The sequence below is a fragment of the Lepidochelys kempii genome, chromosome 19, assembly GCF_965140285.1.
Source record: "Lepidochelys kempii isolate rLepKem1 chromosome 19, rLepKem1.hap1, whole genome shotgun sequence".
Taxonomy (NCBI): domain Eukaryota; kingdom Metazoa; phylum Chordata; order Testudines; family Cheloniidae; genus Lepidochelys; species Lepidochelys kempii.
Window position 1 is genome coordinate 9,950,135 of NC_136398.1, and position 14,665 is coordinate 9,964,799.

General features: G+C 41.3%; 1 protein-coding gene across 1 annotated transcript; it reads left to right on the forward strand.

Annotated features, from left to right (window-relative positions):
* The first annotated feature begins 125 nt into the window (after nucleotides 1-125).
* Nucleotides 126-4,800, forward strand: HMGN2 (high mobility group nucleosomal binding domain 2). Its single transcript, XM_073317361.2, has 6 exons — nucleotides 126-397; nucleotides 1,653-1,697; nucleotides 2,224-2,253; nucleotides 2,747-2,797; nucleotides 3,243-3,338; nucleotides 3,855-4,800. The coding sequence occupies exons 1-6, from the start codon at nucleotides 383-385 to the stop codon at nucleotides 3,888-3,890; spliced, it is 273 nt and encodes a 90-aa protein (XP_073173462.1). The 5' UTR covers nucleotides 126-382; the 3' UTR covers nucleotides 3,891-4,800.
* The last annotated feature ends 9,865 nt before the right edge of the window (nucleotides 4,801-14,665 follow it).

Genomic DNA, 14,665 nt, shown 5'->3' on the forward strand with positions numbered 1-14,665 from the left:
GGCGCGAGGCGGGCGCAGCGCGAGCGCCGGCATGGCGGGGACGGGAGAAGAGGGCAGCGCTGCGCGCGCCACCTCCTCTTTTTCTCCTTCTCCTCCCCCCCGCCCAGTTTGGCCCCTTCCCCACGTGACCCGTGCTGGCCAATGGGCGGGCGGGGCGGTGGGGATCCGGCTGGAACCGGTTGGGCCGCGTCCGGCTCTATATAAAACTTTATAAACACCCGATTCAAATTAGTGGGGTCGGGAGAGAGACCAGGGAACCTAGCGCCAACGCCTGCCATACCGTCCGACCTAGGCGAGACTCCCCTGCCCACACCGCCCGGTCCGGACCTAGCGAGACCCTCTCACTCCGCCCAGCCGAGCTCCTCACGCACCGCCCGGAGACATGCCCAAGAGAAAGGTACGTGGCGCGGCCGAAGGGCAGCCACTTCACCCTCTACCCGTTTGCGGGGCTAAGGCCCTAGGCCCAAAGTGTTTTCCCCCCCGTTGCTGAGGGGGGCGGGACCAATCCCTCTTTCTCCCCTCCCCCCCCTTTGGGGCGGTAACGGTTGTGAGGCGGCGCGCGGGAGAGGCCCCAACGGTCGCGGGGGAGGGGCGGGGCAGCGCGAGTCACTTCGTGACCGTTACCCGTCGCGCGCGCTTAGCGGCCTTGGGCGAAGCAGCCTGAGTCGGGGAACGGGGGCGGGCTCGAATGAACAGGGTGGCGGCTGGGCCTGGTCGGATTAATGGGCGGCCGAGTGGAGCCGGCTCGATCCAGTTGGTTTTGGCGGGAGGGCGGCTAGATGCACGTGCCCGCGGGGAGCTAGGGAGCGCGCGGGGGGAGGAGGATGTGCGGGCTCGCCCCCTCCCTCAAGTAGGCGAGAGCGCGCGGGAAAGGGCGGGAAGCGGCCGCGCTCTGGGTCTGGGGCCGAGTTGCCGCCAAAACCAGGGCTCTGGCTGGGCCCTTCAACGGGAGCAGGGTCTCCTTAGGGTAGCCCAGCCGCTGAGCTCGGGGGAGACCCTTCGCCACCTCCCGGGGGGGAGGGCTAGCCTCCTAACCGTATATATCCCTTTCCTGCAACTCCGGCGGGTAGAGTGGGGGGAGAGTGTCAGAGAGTGCTTCTAAGCTCAGCTTTATCATAGTGAGGCCCCCATTACACCCAGGGGCAAGTTTGGTACCACCTTTCTGCAGGATCCAGGAGATGCGCTGCCACGGAGTCCAGGCGCATTGTGTGGCTCCCTCATCTCTGCCCAGATCTCTTATGGCATGGCAATTCCTGCTATTCCAGCTTTGTTTAGCAAGTCTAGGGATGCTAGGTGTCAACACTGATTTTAAATAGTGTGTAGCCACACCACACAGTGTAGAGGGCTGACAATCCAATAGCTGGGTGGAATACTACTGTGAAATCTACAAGCTTGAGAGAGGATGGTGGGCACCCCTGGAACTTGACTTTATCCGTGAGATAGAAGGTATAGTTCAGGCCACCTTCCCCCCCCCCCCCCCCCCAGTGAGAGGTCAAATTAATGTATTTGCTTGATCTAACTACCTGAACCAAACAAACATACAAAAATTGCATCCTAGCACAGTGTCTTGGGACTGATAGTTTTATCTTTCATTCAGCCCCTTTAGTTCGGTGCTGTTAATTTCTTGGTGTAATTAGTACTTTTCATTGTAGGCTGAAGGAGATTCTAAGGGCGATAAGGCCAAAGTTAAGGATGAGGTAAGAAGATTTATGAATGTTTAAATTTCAAGATTACAGTTTTGATTTCATCTTGGCGAATTGTAAGGAGCAAATCATTCTTCATATATACTAACCTTTGAAAGACTTTAGTTGCAAGTCTTTTAATCTTAGCCCTTTGTCAGCCTAGCTAATAGCTGTATCCCCATATTGTCCATCATCTAAGCCAGGGGTTCTCAAACTGGGGTTGTGAGGTTATTGCATGGGGGGTTGTGAGCTATCAGCCTCCACCCCAAACCCCACTTCACCTCAAGCAGGAAGTATTTAAATTTATCAGGGAGGAGGGGGGTTGCCCTCAGAGGCTTGCTGTGTGAAAGTACCAAAGTTTGAGAACCGCTGATCTAAGCAATGTGTTCTGTTCTTCATGGTAGTGTGAAGAAAGCAGGTCAAATGTTCTAGTGTTAACTCTTGAATCAAATTTATTTTGTGGTCTTTAAAGTAGATAATTAATTTATACTTTTCAACTGTTCTGACAGTTATATTAATTTGTTTTCTTTTTTTTTGATAGCCACAACGGAGATCAGCAAGGTTATCTGCTGTGAGTATTTTGTTGTTGGGATGAGATATGGTGCATGATAAACACTTTTTTAAAATACTGGTCTTTAATATTAACATGGAAGATCGGCTGGGGGTAACATCAGGTGTTATTCTAGAATGCTCATTAGTGGGAGAAGGTTATCCGCTCACTGTCTGGTAAAAAGAAAAGGAGTACTTGTGGCACCTTAGAGACTAACCAATTTATTTGAGCATGAGCTTTCGTGAGCTACAGCTCACTTCATCAGATGTTTACCGTGGAAACTGCAGCAGACTTTATATACACACAGAAATCTGTCTGGTGTGAATATTGTGCTATATTACAAGCTAGAGGAATGGTGTGGTAGCTGAGACAGAAACCTACCCACATGGGCAAACAGCCCAAGTTTCTTCTGCTGTGGAAAAGCAAGGCATCAGGGAAAAAAATACAAGAGCTCAAAGTGCTTGTCATTTTGTGTCTTTGGGTTCTATACTTCAGTTGTTTTTCTCACTTCTAGAAACCTATTCCTCCGAAGCCAGAGCCTAAACCTAAAAAGGTAGCTCCAAAGGTAAGCTGATACCATGGGAAGCGAATTAATGTAAAATATCATGAATGTCCTGTGCAAAGTATATTTGTGATCTGTTTAGTTTGAGACATGGCCTGGTGGTAACAAGTAATTATGGCTTAAATGCTCAGTTGTCAGTGCATTAAATAAAAACATTGTGTGTCTACTTAAATCTCTTTGGAAGGGTTGATGTCCCTTCCGTTACATAAAATATTTGTGTGAGTTCTGATCAAGAACTTCAAGACAGTATTTTCATTAAAGCTGTAAATTTGGTTGTCTGATAACTAAATGCTTGTGTGTGTCACTCTATTCCCCCACTTACATCTAAATTCCAAATAGTGTACTGTTACCCCATCTTGCCAGTTTGGGGCTTTTGCAGGTACATAGTTGGGTATTGAGAAGATGCTTGTCCTTCTAACAATATTAATATCTTCCCACCACTTGGCAGAAGGGTGAAAAATTACCCAAGGGAAAGAAGGGGAAAGCTGATGCTGGCAAGGATGGAAACAACCCTGCAGAAAATGGAGATGCCAAAACAGACCAGGTATAGTCTGGTAGCGTCAGTTACTCAAATGAACTGGGAAGTTTTCCATGTTATTAGGTAAAGGCAGGTCTAGGCCTGTGCTGTAAAAAGAGGTATTGATACTTGATTTGATTAGGCTACTTGTTTATGGCATAAGCCATGTGCACACTTACATTTAAGAGTTTGCTCTGGGCTGTTTTGTTCCTACCATTCTCAACTGATGTGTACTTTAAAACGAAAGTTGTTTGTTTGGTGCTAGTTGAAAGCAGCAGTGCTAAATTGTCACTTATGTTATGCACTTTTATTTAAATGCTATTGATGCATAGAAAAGTAACTTCAGGCTAACTTCTAAGGCTCCTCTAATTCTTCATGAATATTGTGATCTGATTACTGTAATAAAGCACATTTTTAAGATCCTCAGTGGTTGGGGGGCTATAATTTGTTTCCTCCCAGATTCTGTTATGAATTGCTTTGTGCAAAGTGAGAAGTGAGTGTAAATCTGCACAGTGCACTGACTAGTTCTCCTTTTTCTTTCAGGCACAGAAAGCTGAAGGTGCTGGTGATGCCAAGTGAATTGTGTGAATTTTTTGATAACTGTGTACTTCTGGTGACTGTACAGTTTGAAATACTATTTTTTATCAAGTTTTATAACAATGCAGAATTTTGTTTTACTTTTTTTTAAGCTATGTTGTTAGCACACAGAATGCTTCGTTGTTGTGTTTTTTGGGGAGCAACAGGGGCAAAAATGTCACTCTCTATTTCTCAGAACCCATTTTAAACAAGACAAAAAAAAGTCCCCTTGGTTTTTTTTTGTTTTGGTTTTGGGTGTTTTTGGTTTTTTTTAGGAGAGGGCTCTTCCTGGACATGAAAAGGAGGGATTCCCTGATGCTGCAAATGAGTTTAGCTTTGTGAAATGCATTGGAGTGAACATTGAAGGTCCCAACCTGTCTGCTTGCCAATTTTAAAACTGCAGTTTGTAATGCCCTCTGTTTTCTCATTCCCTTAGCCATTTGCATATAGCTTATCACTCCTTTAAATATGGCAAAAGGCATTTTGGGACTTATCACCCCAAATTGTAATGCATTGTCACTGTCAGGCAATCCAGACTTTCAGTGTCCAAATTGGGATGTGCAGGCTCTAAAAGAAGCTACATTTCCTCTTTTATATTGTGGATCTTCAAATTAAAAACTCTGCAGTTTTAATTTTTTTTCTCTAAAAGTCAGGGTAGGCTTGTGAAAAGTTGTTAAACAACATGCTAAATGTGAAAGTGTCCACCCTCACTCTAAACTTTTCCTTGTCCAAGTATGAAATGAAGATTCTTCATTGGTTTTATATAGTAACTTTTACGTTTTGATAGTCCATGGAGGGAGGGGAGTTTGAAGTTGTTGTAAAATGTTGCAGATTGTAGCCCATGTCCTGCCTGAATTACCATGATTGTTTATGAAAAGTACCTTTAATAAAGCTGGATACGGTTTGGCTCGGACTGTTCTTAATATTTTTTTTTTTCTGTTTTCTATGGCCTCTCCCACCTTTGACATGGCAACATGTCTGAAGAAGAAAGCGATATATGTCAAGCAGTCTATTAGGGCTGTCAATTTATTGTGGTTAACTCCCATGATTAGTTCAAAAAAATTAATCGTGATTAAAAAATAAGTGCGATTAATCACACTTATAACAGTAGAATACCAATTGAAATGTGTTAAAATATTTTTCTACATTTTCAATATTGATTTCAGTTACAACAAAGAATAGAAAGTGCACCGTGCTCACTTTCTATTATTTTTTTTATTACAAATATGTGAAAACAATAAAAGAAATAGTATTTTTCAATTCACCTCAAACAAGTACTGAAGTGTGCAACCTCTTTATCATGAAAGTTGTAATTTCCAAATGCAGACTTTTTTTGGTTACATAACTGCACTCAAAAACAAAACGGTGTAAAACTTTAAAGCCTACAAATCCATTCTGTCCTACTTCTTATTCTGCCAATTGCTAAGACAGACAAGTTGATGGGAGGTATGATGCCTGCTTCTTATTTACGTCATCTGAAAGTGAAAACAGGTGTTCTCATGGCACTTTTGTAGCCAGCGTTGTAAGGTATTTACATGCCAGACATGCTAAACATTCCAGAGGACATGCTTCCGTGCTGATGACGATTGTTAAAATGTATCAATTAAATTTGTGACTGCATTTGTTGGGGGAGGAGGGAGAATTGTACATCTCCTGCTCTGTTTTACCTGCATTCTGCATATATTTCATTTCTAGCAGTCTCGGATGATGACCCAGCACATGTTCATTTTAAGAACACTTTCACAGCACTTTTGACAAAACGCAAAGAAGGTACCACTGTGAGATTTCTAAAAATAGCTACAGCACTGGAGCCAAGATTTAAGAATCTGAAGTGCCTTCCAAAATCTGAGAGGGACGAGGTGTGGAGCATGCTTTTAGAAGTCTTAAAAGAGCAACACTCTGATGTGGAGACTATAGAACCTAAACCACCAAAAAAGAAAATCAACCTTCTGCTAGTGGCATCTGACTCAGATGCTGAAAATGTACATGCATCAGTCCGTGTTGCTTTGGATTGTTATCGAGCGAAACCCGTCGTCAGCATGGATGCATGTCCCCTGGAACGGTGGTTGACGCATGAAGGGACATATGAATCTTTAGCACATCTGGCACGTAAATATCTTGCAACGCCAACTACAACAATGGTATGCGAATGCCTGTTCTCACTTTCTGGTTACGTTGTAAATACGTAGTCAGCCAGCATTATCTCCTGCAAATTGTAACTAACCTTGGTTGATTGGCTGACCAAGAAGTAGGACTGGGTATACTTGTAGGCTCTAAAGTTTTACGTTTTATTTTTGAATGCAGTTTTTTTTGTACATAATTCTATATTTGGAAGGCAACTTTCATGGTAAAGAGATTGCACTACAGTACTTGTATGAGATGAACTGAAAAATAATTTTGTTTTGTTTTTTACAGTGCAAATATTTGTAGTAGACATGCAAAAATATTTAAAATAAATGGTATTCTATTATTTAAATGTGACTTTTTTTATTGTATAGTTAATTTTTTGACAGCCGTAATACATACACATGTACACTAATAGGATAGCCTGTTCACAAAACAAAAGCTGTATTTAGTCACCTCGCCCTTATAGTACAAGTACATACACCTGGTAGCTCCACTGCAAGGTTGTTTGGGTCATATCTGGTCCCAGATTGTAATCTGGGATGGTACATGGAGGGGTGGTTCCACTACAGGTTTTTTGGTCATATGTGGCTTCAGGCTACATTTTTGGGCGTCTGTAGGAAAACATACTAAACTAACCGTTCCCGTCAATATCCTGGTCTAACATACAATGAGTGCTTCGATTAGAATAGGGAGAACTAATATTTTAACTTCCTAGATTTTTGCAGTGAAAAAACTTACGTTGTAATAGGCTCTGCAAAACACTTGCCAGCTGAATTTTGTTGGCTGCAGAGATAAGAGCAAAAGCTTACTTTGCCAAGTTAGGAACTGAATACGCACAGAGCAGATTTGTTGAGTAAGAAAGTGTCACTTCTGTTTAGTCATTTCTCAAATAGAGCCAAACTGAAAGATGCATGCTAATTTAAATTAGGGCTGTGGATTAATCGCAGTTAACTCATGTGATTAACTTGAAAAAAAAATCTCACTGTTAGTAGAATATCAATTGGAAAGTATTAAATATTTTTGGATATTTTTCTACATTTTCAAATATTGGTTTCAATTACAAAATACAAAGTGTACACTATTATTTTTTATTACAAATATTTGCACTGTAAAACTAAAAAATAGTATTTTTCAATTCCCCTCCTGTAAGTACTGTAGTACAATGTATTGTGAAAGTACAACTTAGAAATGTAGATTGTTTTGTTACATAACCACTCAAAAATAAAATGCAAAACTTTAGAGCCTACAAGTCCACTCAGTCCTCCTTCTTGTTCAGACAATCGCTAAGCCAAACAAGTTTGTTTACATTTATGGGAGATAATGCTGCCCATTTCTCATTTACAGTGTCACTGGAAGGTGAGACCAGGCTTTCACATGGCACTTTTGTAGCCGGTATTGCAAGGTATTTACCAGATATGCTAACCATTCATTTACCCCTTCAAGCTTTGGCCACCATTCCGCAGCACATGCTTCCAAGCTGATGACACTAGTTTAAAAAAATAATGCATTAGTTACATTTCTGACTCAACTCCTTGTGGGAGAATTGTATGTCTGTCTCTATTTTACCTGCATTCTGCCATATATTTCATGTTATAGTAGTCTCAGATGATGACTCAGCATATGTTGTTCATTTTAAGAACACTTTTGCTGCAGATTTGACAATGCAAAGAAGGTACCAATGTGAGATTTCTAAAGATAGCTACAGCACTCAACCCAAGACTTAAGAATCTGAAATGCCTTCCAAAATCTGATGGATGAGGCGTGGAGCATGTTTTCAGAAGTCTTAAAAGAGCAACATTCTGATGTGGAAACTAAAGAACCTGAATCACCAAAAGAGAGAATCAACCTGCTGGTGGCATCTGACTCAGATGATGAAAATGAACATGTGTTGGTCTGCACTGCTTTGGATTGTTATCGAGCAGAACCCAACATCAGCATGAATGCATGTCTTCTGGAATGGTGGTTGAAGCATGAAGGAACATATTAAGCTTTAGTGCATCTGGCATGTAAATACCTTGCAATGCCAGCTTCAACAGTGCCACACACTTGTTCTCACTTTCAGGTTACATTGTGAAGAAGAAACAGGCAGCGTTACCTCTTGCAAATGTAAACAGACTTGTTTGTCTGAGTGATTGGCTGAACAAGAAATAGGACTGAGTGAACTTGTAGTCTCTCAAGTTTTATGTTTTATTTTTGAATGCATGGGTTTTTTTGTACTTAATTCTACATTTGTAAGTTCAACTTTCATGATAAGGAGATTGCAGTACAGTACTTGTTTTAGGTGATTTGAAAAACTTATTTTTTACAGTGAAAATATTTAATCAAAAATAAATATAAAGCAAGCACTGTACACTTTGTATTCTGTTATAATTGAAATCAATATATTTGAAAATGTAGAAAACATCCCACAAATATTTAAATGGTAATCTTTAATTGTTTAACAGTGCAATTCATTGCGATTATTTTTTTTAATCATTTGACAGCCCTAGTTTAAATCTATTTAATGGTGAATTAATGTAATTTTAAGGGGTATATCTGCCCCTGCGTCCCCTTAACAATTCCTGTGGTTCTATAATCACATGTTCTTATTTTTAAAATTGTCAGTTATTGTAAATGTAGCATTTTAAGAGGTTAAAATCAGACAAGGATTTGTTTGCATTGTGCTACTTAACGAGTTAAAGTGCTCCAAGTCACCTTGAACCTAGTATTCCATTCAGTTACTGTCTGCATCAGTAATTTTAGTGGAACAAAGTCAGTGTTTTGTAAACTTTCCTGAGCCATGTTTGTGTATTGTAATATTGTATAGTCATATGTGAGCAGTGACATTATACAGAAGATTCCTGCCTCAAGGAGGTGCATCTACAGAGATTGTGTGTCTGAGGAGGGCCAGAGGAAGATTCTAGCTTAATATTTTATTTGAAATCTTACTTTTTTTAAAAGGCATTTGGTGCTGAGAGAGAGGTAGGAGTCAAACTACCTGGTGTATTACTTTTTGATGTCTCTTGAGCTAGAAGAGTGCAGGGATGAATTACTTCTAGTCAGCTATTACTGCTCATTGTTACTATATATTTAACAAAATTGTATAATCTAAGTAATAAAAGGAAAGACTACGCCATATACACCAGCTGTACATAGTATATGGTAAGAGAAATGCAACCATGTGCTTTAGGTAGCACTCAAATAATGAGTTGCAGTTTGCCAATGTATTACATTCTCTGTTCTTTTTTACTATATGATCTATGAGCAGAATAGGATTTCACGTTCACAGACTATCCTGTTCATGCTGTCCAATTCCGATTTGGTTCTATTCTACGTCTTTACTGTTTTTTAGGTTAGTTTTACCATAACAGCTAGCTCTCATTTTACTGGAGCTGTTATAAATATTAACTGGGATACATGCTAGAGAATACAGAAAGAGCCTGAAATAGTTGTAGAAATGCCTCTTCCTCCCTTGATAAAAGCCTGTTATACTTTCCCTTCCAGCAAAGGAGAGTTGGAGTAAGCTTTCAGTAGAACCAGTCACAGATGCTCTGAGTGCGAAAGGGACTTTCTTCAGTGTAATGTCTGTCTACTCAAATGCTAAGCCAGGTGCATAATGTTCTTAGGCCTTCTGAGAACAACTGATATCTTGATGGTCAGAGTTGCTATATCTCCATAAAAAGAAATGAGGGTAAAACTATGAAGCTGAAGCTCCTTAAACAACATTTATACCTTTTGACATTGTACTATATAGCCTTTTCCAATATAAAAAGTATGTAAACAGGTATACTTCTGCTATGTCTACCTTATCTTGTGGAATGTTTCTTCTAGACCAGGGGTTCCCAAACTGTGAGGGGTATGTGGGAGAAATTGCATAATGGTGAATTTTATTTCATTTTCCTAATTGGCTTTAAAACTCTAGGAATCTGTTTTATAAAATATGGTCATTTATTTAAGATGTACCAATAAGAACGCAAGTACACAGACATTGATGTACCAAGCCCTCGCCTCCAATCACCAGTTCAATTGCCCAGCAACTGTCCAGTCTAATTGAGCTCAGAACTTAGAAAACCAAAAAAACCCTCCTATGTCGCACTATAACTATATCTGTACATAACAGTGAAATATGGATGGATTGCTAAATACAGATACTGTTAAGTTCACGAAGTATCAGTGAGGAAAAGGGCTGGAGTATGCAGCAGCTGGTAGATCTGGAAGGGGGTATAAAATAAGAAAAGTTTGGGAACCTCTGCTCTAGACAAGCAGGAAAGTAATTTCTCGAATCCCTTTTAATTGGTGGCTAATATCAAAGTTTAATTTTGATAACATAAATATTAATACATTGCAAATTCAACTGTAGTGGCAGACTCCATGGATATGTCTACACAGTGCAAACAAACAAAAAAAAAAAAGCCCACGGCAGTGTCTCAGAGCCCGTACAGCTCTCCCTGGGCTTCAGCCCCAGCCTGAATGTTTACACAGGCTATTTGTAGCACTCTAGTGTGAACCCAAGTTTGTATGTCGGGGCTGTGAGACTTCCTGCTGTAGAGTTTTGGGGTTTTTTTGCTATGAAGATGTACCCCATTGGGTCCCAGCTGCACTGCAAGACCATGCTGCTTTACCATATCTGTGTCAAGCCAAATGCATAACTAGATCCCTTTAGCATGACTGAATTTGGAAGTGACCAGGTACTCAAATGGATTCCAGCTGCAAAGCTCTTATTTTTGTGTTCCCTTTCATTGCAGGTTAGACTTTGCTTGCTGTTTATTCCTTGTACTTTGTCACTGCCTACATTGGAAGGAGATTAGGAGTCTTCTCTGCCCTGTCGTCCTTCTTACTGGGTGCTAGTGAGTAGTTGTTATAATTTCCTAAATGATCCACATCCTCGCTACCTGAGAGACTGACTGTCTCTCTTCCCCACTTAATGGTGTTGCAGGAATTGAGATAGCTGGGAGATTTGAACATCTGCGCTCTGGATACTAGAACATTCTTAGTGGAGGGTCCTTGACATTGGAATTCCTTTTCCCCATTACAGTTCAGTCTTGTTGTAAAGCTCATATATTCACCCAGGGGAATTGGACTGCATAAAGCAGGGGTGGGCAAACTACGGTGGCCCGTTAGATCTTTTTATCTGGAGCTCGAGCTCCCGCCAGGGAGCGGGGTTGGGGGCTTGCCCCACTCTGCCCACCCAGCACTCCTCAGCCCCCAACTCACAATTCCCTTGATGAGCACCATCTTCTGGCACACAGAGCCACACTGCGCAGGCATGAGTTCACCGCTCCCCCCACCTCAGTAACATCTCTTATAGAGCCCCCACATGCTAAACCCCATAGAGTACCCCTCCCGCACGGGGCATTCATAGCCCCCCCCTACAATTTCCATACCCAGATGCGGCCCTCAGGGCAAAACGTTTGCCCATCCCTGACATAAAACCTATTTCGGGATGGAAATCTGTTTAGTAAGATATTATTCATGTGGTTTTTATCAAAGTCTGTGCGCTTAGAGGTTGTCCAGTTAATCAGTTTTGTAAATTGAATAATAAAAGTTCAGAAGTTCCCTCAATGATCCATGGAGTCTTGGTGAATGAAATAAGTACCCTACCTTTTTTCCAACTGCTAAAATTCATTACAAGCTAAAAATGCATTAAATCATTTCCTATGATTCCATGTAAACAATTGTGATTATCACATATGATTGCAAATGGGAAGGAAGGGAAGGTAGTCCACACAGTCATAAATGACTAGAGTTGATCCTTGAGACAGTCTCTATATTAGAAAGTTATCCATGCTGTGGAAAAGTTTAAGAACTCCTGAAATAAAAGAATAATTACCAAATAAAAATGTAACATGAATGTTGAGGTTCTATTTCAAGAAACCCTAACCCTCTCTCGCTTCAGGTAAATTAATGGTTTTGATGCACCTGGAGGATAATAGATTTACAAGGAATAGCTAGCCATGAATTTCTCAAGAACAAATCTTGGCAAACCAATCTAATTTTCTTCATTGACAGGGTTACTGTTGTAGTGGATGGAGGGGAAGTAGTAGATGTGATCTATCTTGATTTTTAGTAAGGCTTTTGACGCAGTCCCACATGACATTCTCATAAGCAAACTAGGGAAATGCGATCTGGGTTAAATTACTATAAGATAGGTGTACTACTGGTTGAAAGATTATACTCAAAGGGTAGTTAATGCTTTGCTGTCAAACTGGGAAAATGTATCTAATGGGGTTGCACAGGGGGGTGAGTCCTGGGTCTGGTATTAATATTTTCGTTAATGACTTGGATAACGGAGTGGAGAGTGTGCTTATAAAGTTTGCAGATGACACCAAGCTGGGAGGGGTTGCAAGCACTTTGGAGGACAGGATCGGAATTCAAAATGACCTTGACAAATTGGAGAATTGGTCTTAAATTAACAAGATGAAATTCAGTAAAGACTAGTGCAAAGTACTTTACTTAGAAAAAAATATCAAATGCCAGAATTACAAAATGGGGAATAACTGACTAGGAGGTAGTATTGCTGAAAAAGATTTGGGGGTTCTAGTGGATCACAAATTGAATGAGTCAACAATGTGATGCAACCATGAAAAAGGCTAATATTCTGGAGTGTATTAACAAGAGTGTCGTATAAGACACGAGGTAATTGTCCCACTCTACTTTGCACTCAGGAGGCCTCAGCTGGAGTACTGTGTCTAGTTCTGGGTGCTACACTTTAGGAAAGATGTGGACAAATTTGAGAGAGTCCAGAGGAAAGCAACAAACATGATAAAAGATTTAGGAAACTTGTCTTATGAGGAAAGGTTTAAAAAACTGGACATGTTTAGTTTAAGACAACTTGTCAGCGGGGTGGGGGTGGACCTGCTAAATCTTCAAATATGTTAATGACTGTTATAAAGAGGACAGTGGTCAATTGTTCTCCATGTTCCCAGAAGGAAGGATAAGACGTAATGGTCTTAATCTGCAGCAAGGGAGATTTAGGTTACATATTAGGAAAAACATTCTAAAGCTGTGGAACAGGCTTCCAAGGAAGGTTGTGGAATTCCCATCACTGGAGGTTTTTAAAAACAGGTTGGACAAACATCTGTCAGGGATGGACTAGGTTTACTTGATCCTGCCACGCACAGAGGGCTGGACTTGATGACTTATCAAGGTACTTTCCAGCCCTACATTTCTATGATTCTGTAAGGTAAGTGCTGTCAGTTGTGTGGTTTAAGAAAAAAAAGTGTAGAAAACTCCTTGCAAAAACTTTGGGCTTGTGATCTATCATCAACCTTTCTTGTTAATTTTTGTTAATGATATTTAGAATGGCATCTAGCTGCTGAGTTGATTTTTGCTTGAGAGTACCTGCTTCTGAGATCTTAAACAAATAGCATTACAGTGGTGTGATTGATATAAATAGATATAACTGTGATCCAAAATGTCAGTGACTTCTTTCATATGGCAAGAGAGGTGAAAAAAGCAACATTCAAATAAATCCAGATTAGAGAGCCAGTGGTTAGCTTTGGGAGTGGCTTGATGTACGTTTGAGATGCTACTGGCAAGCAATCAAAGCAGAAACTGCTTTACAGTGTGGTCCATAAAATTGTGACTGGTGTTTACTACTTGGAGAATTCTGCACCACTGCACACACACACAATTCATTTCCAGAGCAGAATTTTTCCCCCACAAAAAATACATTCTGCACATAAAGTGCTGCAGTTCTGCCTTTCAGCCATCAGAGGCCGCTGTGGTGCCAGAACAGCCAACTGTCCAGTAGTAATGGCTAGCAGCCAGCTATCTTCATCACAGCAGCCTGCCCCTGTAGCCAGGATAGGAGGCAGAGTGGGGCACATGGGGCTGCTGGGGGGGGGGGGGGGTCACAGACGTGGGGCACAGGCTCAGGAGCTAAGTGGCATGACAGTATTGAGCCAGGGGCTGAATGGGAAGGGACTCCAGGGTCACATGGGGGTGGAGAGTGCAGAGACACACGGGGACAGGGACAGATGTGCCTGACTGAATGGGGGAGATTCGGGGTCAGCCAGGGTCTGCATGGGGGAGGCTTCCTAACAATCCCCTTCCCCCCAAGAAACTATTTCATACTTCTACCCACACCCAACAACCCTCCAGATTCACTCCCAGGCTCCTTCCATCTCCCTCAGCTCCTTCATTACCCCTGACTCCCCCAAGCCTTTGCACTGCTTCTTACGGGTGCGAGAAATACATTTCTGTATCGTAGTGTAAATGAATTACACACAGTTCTGTATTAATATGCCTAGTAAGGAATCAGTTTGTCAAAAAAACATTTCCTGAATCTTTTTTTTATGGTCTGTATTGCTTCAGATTGCTGACAGGTATTTTGAAATAAATTACCAAAATAATTGAATTATTGTATTATTTTGAGAAATAAAATATGTAGACTTTTGCAGAATTTTAAAATATTGAGCACAACATTTTTAATTTTTTTGGCACAGAATTCCCCCAGGAGTAGTCTACAGCAGTCACATTGTTCATTGTCTCTGATCTTCCAAAGTTGTAAGAGGTGACAGCATCTGCCATGCACTGTTAAATGGTTCAATGCAGACCACTGTTTTCAGAGTGGATTGTAGCCTAGAAATTCTTTTGTAGGGTTGGCAATCAGGTGTGTGTTTGGAACGAACAAACAACCACAGAATTATCCCAGAATTCTTTCCATTCTG

What these genes read in the sequence shown, in the direction of transcription:
- HMGN2 (XM_073317361.2), top strand. An exon ending in CTAAAAAGGTAGCTCCAAAG is followed by an intron (nt 2,798 to 3,242) that starts GTAAGCTGATAC and finishes ACCACTTGGCAG; the next exon opens with AAGGGTGAAAAATTACCCAA. An exon ending in GAGATGCCAAAACAGACCAG is followed by an intron (nt 3,339 to 3,854) that starts GTATAGTCTGGT and finishes TTTTTCTTTCAG; the next exon opens with GCACAGAAAGCTGAAGGTGC.